At 36.9% G+C, this 17,366-nt stretch overlaps 2 protein-coding genes, 1 long non-coding RNA gene and 1 pseudogene across 9 annotated transcripts; all 4 read left to right on the forward strand.

The window, feature by feature from the left end:
* The first annotated feature begins 31 nt into the window (after window positions 1–31).
* LOC120006258 lies at window positions 32–2,722 on the forward strand (annotated as a pseudogene).
* Window positions 2,723–3,911: 1,189 nt separating this feature from the next.
* On the forward strand, window positions 3,912–4,743 carry LOC120006260. Its single transcript, XR_005469962.1, has 3 exons — window positions 3,912–4,183; window positions 4,400–4,480; window positions 4,638–4,743. It is a non-coding gene; the product is annotated as an uncharacterized LOC120006260 (long non-coding RNA).
* A 264-nt stretch (window positions 4,744–5,007) lies between these two features.
* On the forward strand, window positions 5,008–7,723 carry LOC120005919 (pentatricopeptide repeat-containing protein At2g16880-like). The gene is made up of 2 exons (XM_038855804.1): window positions 5,008–5,429; window positions 5,802–7,723. Exons 1-2 carry the CDS (start codon window positions 5,096–5,098, stop codon window positions 7,721–7,723), a joined length of 2,256 nt encoding a protein of 751 aa, XP_038711732.1. The 5' UTR covers window positions 5,008–5,095.
* A 6-nt stretch (window positions 7,724–7,729) lies between these two features.
* Window positions 7,730–14,746, forward strand: LOC120006457 (LOB domain-containing protein 1-like). Of its 7 annotated transcripts, none has more exons than XR_005469991.1 (6): window positions 7,730–7,866; window positions 8,450–8,553; window positions 9,655–9,793; window positions 10,060–10,089; window positions 10,182–10,293; window positions 14,254–14,386. XR_005469991.1 is itself a non-coding variant. In XM_038856505.1 (3 exons), exons 1-3 carry the CDS (start codon window positions 7,787–7,789, stop codon window positions 14,605–14,607), a joined length of 546 nt encoding a protein of 181 aa, XP_038712433.1. In that variant the 5' UTR covers window positions 7,739–7,786; the 3' UTR covers window positions 14,608–14,746. The 7 variants fall into 7 exon arrangements, 2 of the variants coding, with proteins under 2 accessions (XP_038712433.1, XP_038712432.1); XR_005469992.1 differs by having other exon boundaries at window positions 9,712–9,793; XR_005469989.1 differs by lacking the exons at window positions 9,655–9,793; window positions 10,060–10,089.
* The last annotated feature ends 2,620 nt before the right edge of the window (window positions 14,747–17,366 follow it).

Below are 17,366 nucleotides of genomic sequence, written 5' to 3' on the forward strand. Positions count from 1 at the left end.
GAGTGGTCTACTTCTCCGCCGAACCTTCGCATGTCACGACCAGGAGGTTGTGCGCGGAAAGTCATAGAAATGACGAGAACTGCAGTAGCAGAGTTAAGCGACAAGACTATGCTTGTACGCCTTACAAGAATTTTGAGTTCAGGCGTTCCACCCCAAGAATCCCTGATCCCATTCATACCCCATCTGAGCGACGACCCTTCTCTCCTCCTTTCCGTTCTCTCGTCGACGTCACTGGCTCGACGGCCGTCGAACCTCCTCACCTTCTTCAAATGGGCGAAGGCCACTCTTCCTCCAACTCACGTAGTCCACTCCCATCGTCCTCTCCATTGCCTTCTCCCTTCGCTCCTCTCTCACCGGAAATTCACCGACGCCAAGTCCATCCTCTGCTCCTTCATTTCATCCGACTCCCTAAACTCCCTACATTAGTCCCTTCTGCATCCTAATAAGACCCAGAACCCGATACGTTCCAGAGACCTGTTGGATACCTCTATTAGTATTGGAGCCTATGCCCACTCCGGTGGGCCTCACCATGCTGCGCAGTTGTTTTACAAAATGAAGTGCTTGGGCCTCAAACCCAACTTGCTCACTTGCAATACCCTCCTCAATGTTTTGGTAAGACACCCTTCTTCGCATTCTATACATGAGGCCTACGAAATTTTCAAGGATGTTGTTGAACTTGGGGTGAAACTTAATACGAATACTTTCAATATTTTGATTTATGGGTGTTGTTTGGAATACAAATTTAAAGATGCTCTAGAGTGGGTGGGTAAGATGGGTGAGTTTGGTTGTTTGCCTGATAATGTAACGTATAATTCGATATTAGATGCTTTGCGTAAGAAAGGGAGGTTGAATGAGGCAACGGATTTATTGAAGGGTATGAGGGAAAATGGATTGTTTCCGAATTGAAATACCTATAATATTTTGGTTTGTGGGTATTGTAAGGTGGGCAGGTTGGAGGAGGCGACAAAGGTTATTCAGTTGATGATACAGAATAATTTGTTGCCTGACGTTTGGACATATAACATGTTGCTTGGTGGGTTGTGCAAGGATGGTATGATGGAGGAGGCATTTAAGCTTAGAGATCAGATGGAGAATTTGAAGTTGTTGCCTGATGTTTTTACATATAACACGCTGATTAATGCATGTTTTGAGTGGGGTAATAGCCTGAGGCCCTTAAGTTGCTCCAGTAGATGGAGGAGAAGTGGGTGAAACAAGATGCTGTTACCCACAATATAATGTTTAAGTGGTTCTGTAAGGAAGGGAAGATGGATGAAGCGAGAAAAACTGTTGACAGGATGAAAGAAAGTGGGTTCTCACCAGATAGTGTTACTTACCATACTTTGATAAATGCCTATTGCAAAGCAGGAAACATGGCAGAAGCATTTAGAATGATGGATGTGATGGGCAGGAATGGTTTGAAAATGGACAGCTTTACTCTCAATACTGTTCTTCATACTCTCTGCACGGAGAAGAAGCTTAAGGAGGCCCATCAATTGCTGGAGAGTGCCTGTAAGCGAGGCTACTTAGTTGATGACGTAAACTATGGAACTTTGATCACCAGATACTTCAAAAATGAAAAGGTATATTTAGCTTTGAAGCTTTGGGATGAGATGAAGGAGAAAGAGATTGTTCCGAGTATCGTGACGTACAACTCTATGATGGTTGGGCTTTGCCAATTAGGAAAAACTGATCAAGTGACGGACAAGTTGAATGAGCTTCTAGAGATTGGTTTGATCCCGAATCAAACTAGCTACAGTAGGATTATCCATGGATACTGCCAGGAGGGAGAAGTAGAAAAAGCATTTCAGTTTCACGACAAGATGGTTGAAAAGTCATTCAAACCGGGCGTAGTTACCTGCAATATTCTTCTACACGGACTCTGTAGAGTAGGTATGCTAGAGAAGGCTCTTAAGCTCTTCAACACTTGGATTTCAAAAGGTCAAGCAGTTAATGTTGTCACATACAACACAATGATATCAGGCTTATGCAAGGAAAGAAGATTTGATGATGCATTTGATCTTCTTGCCGAAATGAAAGAAACGAAACTTGCGCCTGATCAATATACATATAATGCCATTCTTGGGGCGCTAATAGAGGCCGCTAGGACTATTGAAGCAGAGGAGTTCATTTCAAGAATGGTTCAAAAAGAGAAAGTAGTGATTCAGCCCTTAAAATTGCACAAGGGAGAAGAAACGGTCAGCGAGACACAAGATAAAGCTGATTCTAGTTCCAGTGCTTACTCAGAACATATCAGTGAGCTATGTAATCAAGGTAGATATAAGGATGCAATGGATATCATTGATACATTGACTCAAAAAGGCATTGTTTTTAACAGATCGACCTATCTTGTTTTGATGAATGGGTTAATTAAGAGGCTTAAAGGGATATCTAAAGCTGCACCATAGTGGTAAATTCTCTTTCAGGCATCCTCAATGGTTTGAGGTGGGCATACGGAACCTAGTGGTTTGATCTAAATGCAATGTCAACTAAACCGGAGGAGTTCAGGTACAGCTATTTGATTTATTTTCTTTTGGTATTGTGTGGCTATGTCTTGTAAGATGTTATGGAAGTTTCTTAACTAGAGCAGTTCTTAGTCTGCGCCACTACCTATTGCCTTTCGAATAATCTGCTAGTCTGCACGACTGCACCCCTATCTATCGCCCTTTCAATAATCTGCACTTTTTTTTGTGTGCGCGTAAATGTACTCACATTTCTTATGAATTCTTACAGATGTAAATGGAGGTTAATACATAATAATAAATATTTGATTTGTGTTATTTATAAGCAATTTGTTTATCTCTATCTCTTATGATGGTGATAATGATTGTTTGTATATTGAAAAAGGTTGCGTATCTCAGTATCTGTATGTATTCAAGCAATAGGAGGAAAACACAACTTGGATAGTACAACAGAATAGTGGCAGGCAGCTTGTTGTGCATGTCTAATATGTGCATACTTTCCATTTTATATCTATCTATTTCCAAAATGGAGAGTGAATTAGGAACTCTCATACCTGCAAAATTGGTCAATTGATCTTTAGCTCTAAAATTTTGGGCCCTATAGTAGATTCTTCTTTGTACTTCACATAGAAGAGAACTAGAGAAGCAATAGGAAAAAAAAAAGAAAAAAAAAAAGGAAACGAGTATATAACATGTGAAATATTTAATTAGATATTAGAGGTGATTCAGGAAAAGAGGAGGGAAGGTCTTCAGACTTATGCTATAAAGTTAAACAATTATTAGTGTCTGAATGTTTTATGTCAAAGTTTGTACAAGTGGTCATGACCTGCCAAAGTTCCCTTTTTGTTGATCAGTGGTTTGTGGAATAATATGTAAGATATATAACCTCCAGAAAAGAGGCGTTGCCTTGTTAATCAGATGCTACATAGTACATATGCAGAGGATTGGAAAAATCCGTTTCTCGGATGCCCCTCCGCTACTCTTGGGTCTCTATTTTCGTGAACGTTTTTTTGCGGTATTTCCTATGCCTCTTTTCTACTTGTTGCAGATGTGGTTTTGCGCTACATCATGTAAAATTGTTGTAATCCTCTTTGTTCAAGGAATGAACAAGGAACAGAACCATCCATTAGCCATCAATTCATAATAGACCCATTGCTTTGGTACCAAGTTTTCTAGGAGAACTTATTAAGAATTAGTGCAAAAGATTATTTGACACAGGAAAACAATGAAAGAAGGTATCAGTTTGACTTGTGGAAAATAGTTACGCTTCATATGTTTCTGTAAATTTAACTAGCAACCAACCTGAGCTCCAATGCGGGCTATATTTTGTAATCTTTATTGATTATAATGTCAAAGAAATACTATTCCGATGCTTCTTTCTTTCATGGAATGATATCTGATGAATCTTCGTTTCAGGCTTCGAATTGCTTGTATCTACAAGTCTTATGGTTATTTAGTGTTTTTCACCTATCCAGAATGATGCAAACAGTTTGGGACCTTTGGGTGTACTTACCATATTTTTATCAGTTTGTTGACGAAAACCTGACTGTCTTGGATTTCTTGTTCGGAAGTCATTTTCTTGGAGCTAGCTTTAACTTTTGGTAACAGGGATTATAAACTATTTCAATATACAACGCAGGCTGCAGAGAGATGCTTTGCCTCTATTTCATATGTTGAGAGTGACTTATAAATCAAGTCTAGCTAGAGAACCTGCATTTAATGAGGTAACTACTAGTCACTACTTTTCGAAATTGTTTTGAAGTACTTATCTAGCCATTTCTTTTATCATTCTAGACAGCTACAGGAACAAAAATCTCTACCAGCTGATGATGATTTTTGGTATTCATTTGCTGAGGAGATTATGCATTGCTCATTTTCTATAGTTCTTGGGCTCATGGAGATTATTTTGCATCAATCCTAACTCTAGAGTTATGGCTTAGTTGCTAGATGAAATCGCGGAGAAGTTTTATGGAGTCCAACGTCGGAATCCCCTAGAATGGATGTTAGGGGACATCTTCAAGGTGAGAATTTGTTATAAATGATTTGATTTTTCACTACTATCATATGCCTTTCAAATGCTGTGAATCATATTGGACCGCCCGTCCTAAACCAGCAACCAGTAGATAGGAGGTTACTGAAAACACTTGGTGTATTAGGCATTTTCCATTAATTGTGCAGATGATGGGGTGAGCAGCAATACGAAGTTCTCTCCGGCCTTCGACAGTTAATGATGCTTGCGGTGTCTGTTTTGCCATTGAAATGCAGTACTTGTTAATCTTGTATGATGGAGATGATTAGCAAAGATATGCTTTGGGCATCTCGAGGACTGACCGTCCAGTGATGTCTCGATCACCTGACCGTACTCTTCCAGGCCTCTATTGACTAAAGTTCTCCACCTTCGACTCCATTCCTGCTGGAAAGCATCTGAAGGGAGGTCAAGCCTTTCTTTTACACCAAAATGAGAAAAATCGAAGCAAAGCCTTCACTAAACGGCGACGTTTTTCTGACCTATTTTTTAATTTTGTTTATTTTGAGTGGTCTTCTTCTCCGCCGAACCTTCGCATGTCACGACCAGGAGGTTGTGCGCGCTCATAGAAATTACGAGAACTGCACTAGCAGAGTTAAGCGACAAGACTATGCTTGTACGCCTTACAAGAATTTTGAGTTCAGACTCAGTTCCAGTCCAAGAATCCCTGATCCCATTCATAACCCATCTAAGCTACGACCCTTCTCTCCTCCTCTCCGTTCTCTCGTCACCGTCACTGGCTCGACGGCCGTCGAACCTCCTCACCTTCTTCAAGTGGGCGAAGGCCACTCTTCCTCCAACCCACGTAGTCCACTCCCATCGTCCTCTCCATTGCCTTCTCCCTTCGCTCCTCTCTCGACGAAAATCCCCCGACGCTAAGTCCATCCTCTGCTCCTTCATTTCATCCGACTCCCTACACTCCCTACATTACTCCCTTCTGCATCCTAAGGGCAAATGCAATGGTGAATTGGTATTGGGCCAACAAAGATGTTGTTTTTTGCTGATGTGGCTGTATTGTAAAATGTGTTTTGCTTATGTGGATTTATGTGGATGTATTGGGATAAGTGTTTTGCTGATGTGGATGTATTGATATTTGATGTTTTGGTGTAGTTTTGTTGTGGATAATATGGAGGAATGGAATGTTGTTGGGTTGGGTGGAAAGAGAAAGTGTGTGGGAAGAAAAAGTGTATAGAAATTTGTGTTTTGCTGATGTGGCTGTATTAGAATACGTGTTTGACTTGACTTTTTGTGTAATAGAGGTGGGACCGGGCCAACAAAAATGTTGGCCCAGTAAGTTGTTTCTCATTGCATTTGCCCTAATGAGACCCAGAACCCGACACCTTCCAGAGACCTATTGGATATCTCTATTGGAGCCTATGTCCACTGCGGTAGGCCTCACCATGCTGCGCAGTTGTTTTACAAAATGAAGAGCTTGGGCCTCAAACCCAACTTGCTCACTTGGAATACCCTCCTCAATGCTTTGGTAAGACACCCTTCTTCGCATTCTATACATCAAGCCTATGAAATTTTCAAGGATGTTGTTGAACTTGGAGTGAAACCTAATACGGATACTTTCAAAAATTTGATTTATGGGTGTTGTTTGGAATACAAATTTAAAGATGCTCTAGAGTGGGTGGGTAAGATGGGTGAGTTTGGTTGTTTGCGTGATAATGTAACGTATAATTCGATATTAGATGCTTTGTGTAAGAAAGGCAGGTTGAATGAGGCAACGGATTTGTTGAAGGGTATGAGGGAAAAGGGATTGTTTCCGAATAGAAATACCTATAATATTTTGGTTTGTGGGTATTATAAGGTGGGCGGGTTGGAGGAGGCGACAAAGGTTATTGAGTTGATGATACAGAAAAACTTGTTGCCTGACGTTTGGACATATAACATGTTGCTTGGTGGGTTGTGCAAGGATGGTATGATGGAGGAGGCATTTAAGCTTAGAGATCAGATGGAGAATTTGAAGTTGTTGCCTAATATTTTTACATTTAACACGCTGATTAATGCATGTTTTGAGTGGGGTAATAGCTCTGAGGCCTTTAAGTTGCTCGAGGATATGGAGGAGAAGGGGGTGAAACATGATGCTGTTACCCACAATATAATGGTTAAGTGGTTCTGTAAGGAAGGGAAGATGGATGCCGCGAGTAAAACTGTTGACAAGATGAAAGAAAGTGGGTTTTCACCAAATAGTGTTACTTACAACACTTTGATAAATGCCTATTGCAAGGCAGGAAATATGGGAGAAGCATTTAGAATGATGGACGCAATGAGCAGGAATGGTTTGAAAATGGACAGCTTTACTGTCAATACTGTTCTTCATACCCTTTGCATGGAGAAGAAGCTTAAGGAGGCCAATCAATTGCTGGAGAATGCCTGTAAGCGAGGGTACTTAGTTGATGAAGTAAACTTTAGAACTTTGATCACAGGATGCTTCAAAAATGAAAAGGTAGATTTAGCTTTGAAACTTTGGGATGAGATGAAAGAGAAGGAGATTGTTCCGAGTATCATAACATTCAAGTGTATGATTGGAGGGTTTTGCCGATCAGGAAAAACTGATCAAGCGATGGACAAGTTGAATGAGCTTGTAGAGATTGGTTTGATCCCTGATCAAACTATCTACAATATGATTATCCATGGATACTGCCGGGAGGGAGAAGTAGATAAAGCTTTTCAGTTTCACAACAAGATGTTTGAAAAATCATTCAAACCAGACATATTTACCTGCAGTATTCTTCTACATGCACTCTGTAGAGTAGGTCTGCTGGAGAAGGCTCTTAAGCTCTTCAACACTTGGATTTCAAAAGGTAAAGCAGTTGATGTTTTCATATACAACACAATGATATCAGGCTTATGCAAAGAAAGAAGATTTGATGATGCGTTTGATCTTTTTGCCAAAATGAAAGAAAATAAACTTGTGCCTGATCATTATACATATAATGCCATTCTTGGGGTGCTAATAGAGGCTGGTAGGACTAATGAAGCAGAGGAGTTCATTTCAAAAATGGTTGAAGAGAAAGTAGTGCACAAGGGCGAAGAAACAGTCAGTGAGACACAAGATGAAGCTGATTCTAGTTCCAGTGCTTACTCAGAAAAGATCAGTGAACTGTGTAATCAAGGTAGATATAAGGATGCAGTGGATATCATTGATCAATTGACTCGAAAAGGCATGGTCGTGAACAAATCGAACTATCTGGTTTTGATGAATGAGTTAATTAGGAGGTTTGATGAATGAGTTAATTAGGAGGCAGAAAGGGACATCTAAAGCTGCATTGTAGTGGTAAATTTCCTCTTGGGCATGCTCAATGGTTTGAGGTGGGCATGCGGAGCCAAGCAGTTTCATTTAAATACAATGTCAACTAAACCGGAGGAGTTCAGGTACAGATATATTTCGTTTGGTATTGTGTGGCCATGTCTCTTAAGATGTTATGGAAGTTCCTTTACCATAGCTAGTAGTTAGTCTGCATCCGTATCTATCTATTGCCCTTTCAATAATCTGCTGTTTTTTTGTGCGTATATGTATGTGTTCACATTTCTTGTGAATGATCTTAGAGATGTTAATGGAGGTTAATACATAATTTATAATGCATATTTGACTTTGAATGATGTGAAAAGTGGTCACGAATCTGTTTCTCGGATGACCATCCAATGCTCCTGGGTCTCTATTTTCCGTGAAAGTTTTGTGCTGTATTTTCTATGCCTCTTTGCTACTTGTTGCAGATAAGTTTTTCCGCTACATGTTTCTTGTGGTGTGGTCTAACCAATATCTTTTTATCTTTCTACTAAAATTGTTGTAATCCTCTTTGTTCAAGGAAAGAACCATTAGCCTGATATCAATTCATAATAGAATCACTGCGTGCTACACTTAAATTTTCGCAGACTAATCAGTATAAAACTCTGTAGGTCTTGTATTTTAATTTTGTGATTTTGTAGTCTCATGATAGGATTTTCTCATTTACAGGAACCTAGATTTTGATCAAGACCCTTTTTGTCTTCCCCAGACAGAGTGAAGAAGAAATAAGAAGGACTAGACACCAAACACTTGCTTTCTCCTATCATTTACTGGTAAAAGTCAGCACTTTCAATTCTTATTTTCAACAAGATTTATACAATTAAAGTAAAAAAAATAACATAATCTGTCTCTAATATGCTCCGCCTCGTGAACTTGAATATTATATTGTATGTATGAGTATGACATTATCAGCATATCATGTTTGTCCATTTTTCTTCTCTCAAAAAGGTCATTAATTTCTCTTCAAAAATGGACAAGTCCAAATAAGTGTGGACCTTATAATAGTAGGTAGATTAATTTATGGAGGACAGTTTGCAGTTTAGTCAAAACCTTGCTCTGATCTGATGACACAAAACCAATCATCTACAAGTAAGAAAACTTAGATATCAAAGAGATCCATCCATTGTAAAGCCCTGATAGATAGTTACCCAATGAGGAAACCAATGGCAATAACAGTAATGCTAGTAGCCTCTGATATTATCCAATGAGGAAGTGAAGTATTGATGCCACTAAATGAGCTACCATGTCACCTATTAATTTAACATGCTAGCTAATATGTGAAAAGTCCTGTGCATATCATTAAGAGAATCACCTGAACAGAAACAAAAATTTCAGATACCTACATACATGTAAAAGAGAATACCTAAATATACAACTTCCAACAATTTAACATCCAATAATTGTGAGTGGATGAGAATGAGAATTGAAATCACTGTAAGAGAGTTGAACTTTATATGTATCTTGAATGAAATTCAGAACCCACCATACAAATTTGAAATTAGTGCACTTCTACCGTGGAATCGTAATTAGTAACTCCAATAAAATGAAAATCAATCTAGCTTCAAAATAAAGAAAAAGGGCAAAACAAAAATTAAAAAAAAAGGAAAAAAGAAAACAAAAATGTAAGAGATCCCAGCAAAAAGTATCCTAGTAGTGGATCTTATCCCTTGATTGATATAAGTGTAGGGGTTTACAAAACCTGATGATTGAACCAGAGAGTGACACATCCACTAGTTGAATGACTGGAATGCTTTTTTACAATGAGCTGTGTAATCGAGGTAGATATAAGAATGCGATGAAAATCTTTGATCAATTGACTCAAAAGGGCATTGTTTTAAACAAATTGATCTATATTGTTTTGATGAATGGGTTAGATTAAGAGGCGGAAAGGGATATCTAAAGCTGCACCGTATTGGTAAATTCCCTCTCAGGCATCCTCAGTGGTTTGAGGTGGGCATGCGGAGCCTAGTGGTTTGATCTAAATGCAATGTCAACTAAACCGGAGGAGTTCAGGTACATCAATTTCCTTTTGGTATTGTGTCACCCTGTCTCGTAAGATGTTATGGAAGTTTCTTTACTACGACAGTACTTGGTCTGCACCACTACCTATTGCCCTTTCAATAATCTCTCTCTCTCTTTTCTTTTTTTTGTTCTTATATGTATTCACATTTCTTCTAAATTCTGAAAGATTTAAATGGAGGTTAATACATGATAATACATATTTGATTTATGTTATTTATAAGCGATTTATTTATCTTTCTCTCTTATGCTGGTGACAGGTGAGAATGATTGTTAGTATATTGAAGAAGGTGCAGACTGCAGACTAATCAGTACAAACCTTCGTAGCTCGTGTTTTAATTTTGTGATTTGTAGTTTTATAATAGTATTCTCTCATTTACAGGAACCTGGATTTTGATCAAGACCCTTTTTGTCTACACCAGACAAAGAATGAAGAAGAAACAAGAAGGACTAGACACCAAACACTTGCTTTCTCCTATTATTTACTGGTAAAAGTAAGCACTTTCTACTCTTCTTTTCAAAGATATTTATATTACTGAAGTAAAAAAATATGTCTCTAGTATGCGAAATTGTTGCGAAGTACCATTTCTTTACATATCAAAGTTTGCTTTTATCCTATAATGCACATTGACCTCCTTTTCAATCATCAAAGAGAGCAAATCATGAACATCTTTCTTTTTTGAAGGCACCTTCGTTTTTGATGTAGGTATATCCCCCCTTTCCATAAGACAGAAACTTTCTGGTGTGAAACCCATTAGAGATATTATACACTAAACAGGATATATCAATCTCAAAAGTACTTGTATTGGTGGTAGGAGAAGTGTCATCCAACCTTAACTTGAATGACACTCACATTTTCTAACAAAGACTTGGAATAATAACATTCGTCAATTGACTATTTATGACATTAGCAGCATATCATCTTTGTCCATTTTTCTTCTCTCAAAAAGGTCATTTTTTATTTTTTATTTTTAAATTAGCTAGGCCTAGCTAATTACTCTTGCAAATCAACCGGATTACATGTTGTTTAGAGTGTAATTAGTCGCTCGAGCCGTACTAATTAATTAGTTGTGCAATCTGGTTATATCTTCTTCTATTATATATACTGGAATGCATGAGTCTCTAATTATCTTATCCTTTTCCAGTTTCCACCCTCAAGTCATACACACATTGCACGCATGATTTTGAAATATAGAAAGAAGGGGTTGGCAATATGTTGAATTTTTTAAGATTTGATCTTAACTTTGAAATAACCTTCCATTTATTTGTTTAGATGACTAATTATACTAAAATTCTTGTCATAAATGCTCCCGACACACAAGTATTTTGTCTAATTTACACATGACTTTTGTTAACTATTAATTAGTGCCACAATGTGTATACATTTCAGAGGTTGAATTCAAGTTTTCTGTCTCTTCTTTTAATTTATCTCTCTTGAGTTCTTTTTGTGAAAAACTAAAATTGTGGTGTACTCATAAATGTTATGTTTTTAGTCGGAGTTTGTTTAGAATGGGGTGTATTTAGTTAAGTTAGAAGTGTAAATAGTCCTCATCTATAATTGTTGGCCTGTTTCACACATCATGAACATACAAATTATGTACAAATTGTCATGACTTTCACATATCTTTACATGTGTGTGTGTGTGTATATATACACATACATTGTATGCATGTCTACGTGCATGTATTTCCGGATATTCAGAAGTAAAAATTGATAAAGTAATCATCCATTTCTTCATACACCATGTGATCGTATGCCTAGACCATAACTAGATCATGTACAACGTTATTCAAACCTTGTAGTATTCAAATGTGGCCAGCTAAGGTACATACACAAAAGACAAAAATGGAACCACCAAGCCATTAGAACAGCGAGTGCTAGCTAGCGATAGACGGTCAACAAGACAAAAAAAAGAAGAATAACTACCTCTCAGCTCTAACTAGGGTTGTAAAAATTTATCGACAATTTAAGTATTTTTAAAAAGATTGATTGAAACCGATCGCTTTTAATTCTATCTCCAACAGAGACAAAACCATGTTGATTAATGACTTTTCTTTTTACAAGTTGAAGAAAGAGTACAAGTTAAGCGTAGAAATAAATGACACAAACCCACGATTATTTCTGTTATGGAATTGAGACAATGAGTCAATCCTCCATTTTGGTATCTTATAGAAGAAAAATAAATAGTGGTATTTTTTTCTGCATTGATTAAGACTTTCGATTTTCGAAAAATATCATGATCATCCAATGACAAAGGTTTCTATTTCTATGGATTAGGAGCAGTCACGTTGGGGTGGGACTTTTTGTACGTAACAAAGTCACATTTTCAATGCTTCCCCACGAGGCCAAGCTATCCTTACCCAACTAGTGCCCCCACCAGATGGACCCCTAGCAATGTTTTAGCTACTTTAATTAGTACCCTTTTTCCCTCTAAATCTCAAGTCATTTGTCATTTTACTTTCGAAACTAGTTGTAAAATGGTTGTTTAAAGGATAGCAAAGAGAATATAGATAGACTAGCTAGCTGTCTAGAGTTGTGCTTGCATCATTCTTTGGGATATATATTGTTTGAATTTTTATTTTTTTTTATCAGCTTTATCGTCTCATCAAAACATAATTCTTCCTAAGATTTTAACTCATTTATTCTAGAATCTCTCTCTCGCACTTGTTGGTAGAAGTATAAAGTGGGTCAAGGTCGTGTCAGCCCGGCCCACAATTAAACCTGCTGCTCTAATTATTATAAAGAAAATGATAATGTGTTTCCTAAAGGCATTAGATAAGAATGAAAAATGTGTATTGGAATCTGAAAAAAATTTTATTTTGAGTTTAAAAAATTAAGTGAGAGAGTGGGACTCACACGTGGAATAGTGTGATATGCTGTAGTGAATCCTTAACAAATGCCTTTAGGGCACACGTTATCAATACCCTTAATATAATATCACATTGAATAATTATTATATATGCATTGACAACGATATCGAAAATGACATGTAACCTATCAGTTTGGTAGCTCATGAGAGCCCAACAAGTTTATTCCAGAATTTATTGTCCAAAATTTATTGTTTTCATATAGATTCCATTGTTTTTTAAAGTACAATCTAGAATTTATTGTTCTAGTTCTGAATCCATTATTTTTGAAATTCCATTGAAAAAATAATGGAATTAAGTTTCACCCCATAAAACTTATTGAGAATGGATCTTATATATATATATATATATATTTATTTTTTTTTTCTTTTAGGATAAATAATTATTTACCTTAAAACATAGGAATTAGATACTAATGAACGTCAAAGCGATGACATCACATATTTGTCTGATGACGCAAGAAAAAAAATGAGATTGACCCTGCTTTCCCTGCCTTCTCACTCTATAAATACATCCCCTGTTTTTATAAGCTCTGCTTTTAAAAGTAAGACAGCCCCCCCTGCATTCCTCCCTTTCATACCTTTCCCACTTTTGTTATTCTCTCAATCTAAGAAATGGATTATAGTGGCAAATCTGCAATATCTCCAATTAATGTCAATTCTACGTTCTCAAAATACTCTCCATCTTCTTCTTCTTCATCTCCACCCTCTTCACAAACCTCTGCTCCAAGCTTTCCTTCCCCTTCCAAGTCCTCTCCGGGTGTCGTCCCGGCTGCTCTTCCTTCCATTGTTCTGAGTCCATGTGCTGCCTGCAAGATTCTTCGACGGAGATGTGTTGACAAATGTGTTTTGGCTCCGTATTTCCCTCCCACCGAGCCTTATAAGTTCACCATTGCTCATAGAGTATTTGGTGCTAGCAACATCATCAAGTTCTTACATGTAAGAGCTTCTTTGTGCCCCAGTCAATCAATCGGTTTGGTTCAGTTTTATCGATTTGAACAAATTTTCTTACGATTCAGTCTTGAATTCGATGAGCTGTGAATTGTTTGATCGCATTTGTTTGTCTGGGTGCCTAAACGATTGTTTCACATGGTATCGGAGCCTTAGACAAACGTCAAAGTCTAGTTTTTGCGTTCATTGCCATGAGCGCAAAATCATGAGTTTTACACAACCCCAAATCTTAAGGGAATTTTCCAAATCCCACCCTTCTTTTTTTCCCTCTCTACCATCGGTATTAATGTATTAACATCCCAATGATCTGTGTTAAAATCAACGGTTGCGAAGAGAGTGAAACGGAATTGGGGTAGGACCGAGAACAGTCCCAAATCTTTAGGGTGGTGGACTATTGCCCCTCACAGACTTTGAAAAGTTTTAACCACAGAAAAAGAGAGTCTACACCACTCTAGATTGTCCAAATCCAAAGTCAAACTGACTTTTATTTTTCTTTTTTGAATAGTATTAACTTTTATTGTTACTTAATTTTAGCGTGAGTGATAATTCAGACCTTCAACCTATTCGAAATTCTGTGAATATTGATGTGCTTTTTTATTAGTTCTCTAGCTAATAGATTCAAAACAATTGCATGCAGGATCTACCAGAATCACAAAGAGCAGATGCAGTAAGCAGTATGGTGTACGAAGCCAGTGCAAGGATCCGAGACCCGGTTTACGGCTCTGCAGGAGCAGTCTTTCAGCTCCAGAAACAACTGAGTGAGCTCCAAGAACAATTGGCCAAGGCACAAGCAGAGCTTGTGAACATGCAATCCCAAAAAGCCAATTTAGTAGCTCTATTTTGCATGGAAATGGCACAATCTGGAGAAGCTACTGTACTGTATCAGCAGCAGCACCAGCAGCAGCAACAGGATTACATTAATACTGATCCAACCTGCTTTTATGAGGACAACAATCTATTGGATCCATCTTGGAGTCCTCTTTGGTGTTGATGAAAATACCAGTTGAAGCATTAGATTTGATTAATTAATAATTAACGAAAGTGATTTTTATTCTGGTAGGTGTCTGAACGAGTCGATGTGATGAATGACTGGGGAAATCGTTTGAAAAGGGATTTGACATTGATGGCTATTGTAATGTTACAAAGATTGATACCATATAGCAATACATATAGTTGAAAATGGTAAGAAAAGACGAGAATAAAATAAGGAAAGGAGAACGTTGTTGAAGGGTTATCTTTATTAATGTTGTCTGTATTTCTTCCATTAAAGCAATAGATAGGCAAGCTAATTTTTACACTAGAAATTAATGTTGGAATTCATGACTACTACTTCCTTGTCAAACTAGCTACCTCTTTATGAATTTCTTTTTCCAACTCTTGATCTTTTTTTTTTTTTTGGGTTTCAAGTAATAAAAGGAACCTGCAAACCAGCGATTGTCATTGTGGGACTGGCACCAATCTAGACCAGTGTTTTATAAATCAAACCGGACCAGACGGTCTGATCGGTTAGACCTTGAACAGGTCAAGAATTAAGTTTAGTTTAAGCTATAAAATGAAACAATAGTGCTAGATAGCTCATATAGTGATAGTCCATAAGAGACCAAGTTTTTTAAATGAAATTTTAAAACGTTTTAACTCTTAAAATACATGTTAGATTTTGAAAAAAAAATTACATATTCAAAATCAGTATATAAAACTTTTTCTAACAAGATCTATTGTCGATGAATTTTATCGGATAAATCTTAATTTCATTGTTTTTTTCCATGGAATTTCTTAATTTCATTGTTTTTCATTTAAAATATTTAAATGAAACTATTTAGTAGTATACTACGTACAGAGTTTATCTCTTACTGACTGTTATCATGATTCAATATTGGTAAATAAACATTATTTGTGGTTTACAGAGCTGCACTTGGAAGAAAAAGAAAGTACGTCAAAGAGAAAGAAAAAGCACTAAACGCGCTTAAGTTCATAAGTGTTGGCCTTTTTCCACACACACACATATGTAAAAGAATTCTCTATGGACACACATAAATTAACATAACTTTGTGCACTTCTATCTCAATTTTTGGATCTATTGAACGATTGAGATTAAAAAATTTAGGGTTTAGCAAATCGATTAGCAAGAATTCGCAAACCATTTTACCTCATCAGATAAGCTATTTCTTTGCCCTAACCCGACAATCCCATTCATTAGCTAATCTACCTTCGCCTTTGTCGACATGGGTTAGTGACTTTTCATCTTCGCAATATCAGTTTTGGGTCCCCACATGTTCTAAAACAATGGTGAAAACATTTGCCCTTATTTTATGTCCTTACTTTGTGTCTTTATAAGCGTTATATGAATTATCAAGTAAGGGTTTAAAGTAATAAGGGGTCTAAACTCTAAAGTAAGGACTTATGTTTTCACCATTGATTTGAAATATGTGGGATCTAAAATAGTGGGTCTCATTTATCATCTCACTTATTTATACCCTCAAAAAGTGATCCTTAATTTAAACCATTATGCGAGAATTCTTGTATATCATACATATTTTGTGTGTGTGTGTGAAGAATAAAAAGTTAAAAAGTAAAAAGCTAAAAAGCTTGATCATGTCGGTATCTGTCTATATATATATTTTCCCGGAAATGCATTTCCTTTGATGCACTAACAAAGTAGAGATCACGTACAGTTGAAAAAACATGCACTGTGTCCCCCAGTATTTGGGACAACAAACTGTTAAACTGTTGAATTTCTATATTTTGTGTCATTTGTCAAGTCCATGCATCAACCCAAATACAATTCAGAGTCAGTTAGAGACGACAAATATAGATGTATGTGACAACGATATTTGAAGACCAAATTAATTTATCAAACAGTGACAAGAGAGAACATAAATATATAACTGAAGACTGAAGTCTCGTTAGGTATTTAGGTCGCATGACGTCCATTAATATATATATATAGAGTAGTCCATTAACAGTTTCTAAGGGGCATGCTACAGTGCTACGGCCAGTTTCCTTAATTAGAGAATATGATTATGATTGTTGTCTTCAAATGACTAGTAATTAATTATGTAATGTTTGTTAGTTAATATCATATTTGTGATTGATCAAATGTGTAAGAAGCTGTAAATATTAGACCAAAATGGCAGCCTGGCAGGCATAAATAAATATATAGATATAGACCCATTTAATTTCCAAGTCTTTGAAAATATTATTGTTAAATTCCTTCTCAGGGCCACCAGTCTTGCTTATATTAGTAATAAGTCAGTCTGTAGATAAACTACCACAAGAGGAAGACCCATTGCAGAAATTCTACTCTATAATACTTTTGGTATAACTAGTATATATCTGCGTGTTTGTGGGCTATACTAACTTTGATCACTATATAAGAGAAAACACGAGAATATTACTTCTAATGAAAATCGAACTCAAGACTTTCGAGATGTATGTCCCTATCACCTTTTTATTGAAACTGGGAGAAGAAAATTAATAATAATTTTTTCCACCTTTAATTGTCTTCAATGAGGGTCATGGGTATTGTCCATTCCTACTTCAAGAAATTTTGGTTAAACTTGAAAATGATGTGGGTGACATGTATTATCTTCTAAGGATTATATTATTACTAGAAATATTAGGACAAAAGAAGCTTCTTACTATGACATGCTGACATTTGAGCAACATATAAGGCTGGTTCACTCCTTTAACTTACAATAATCGGTTTTCGGTTTCCGATTTCCCAAGTAAACTTTGAAGATCGGTTGGGCC

Source organism: Tripterygium wilfordii, chromosome 9 (genome assembly GCF_013401445.1).
Source record: "Tripterygium wilfordii isolate XIE 37 chromosome 9, ASM1340144v1, whole genome shotgun sequence".
Taxonomy (NCBI): domain Eukaryota; kingdom Viridiplantae; phylum Streptophyta; class Magnoliopsida; order Celastrales; family Celastraceae; genus Tripterygium; species Tripterygium wilfordii.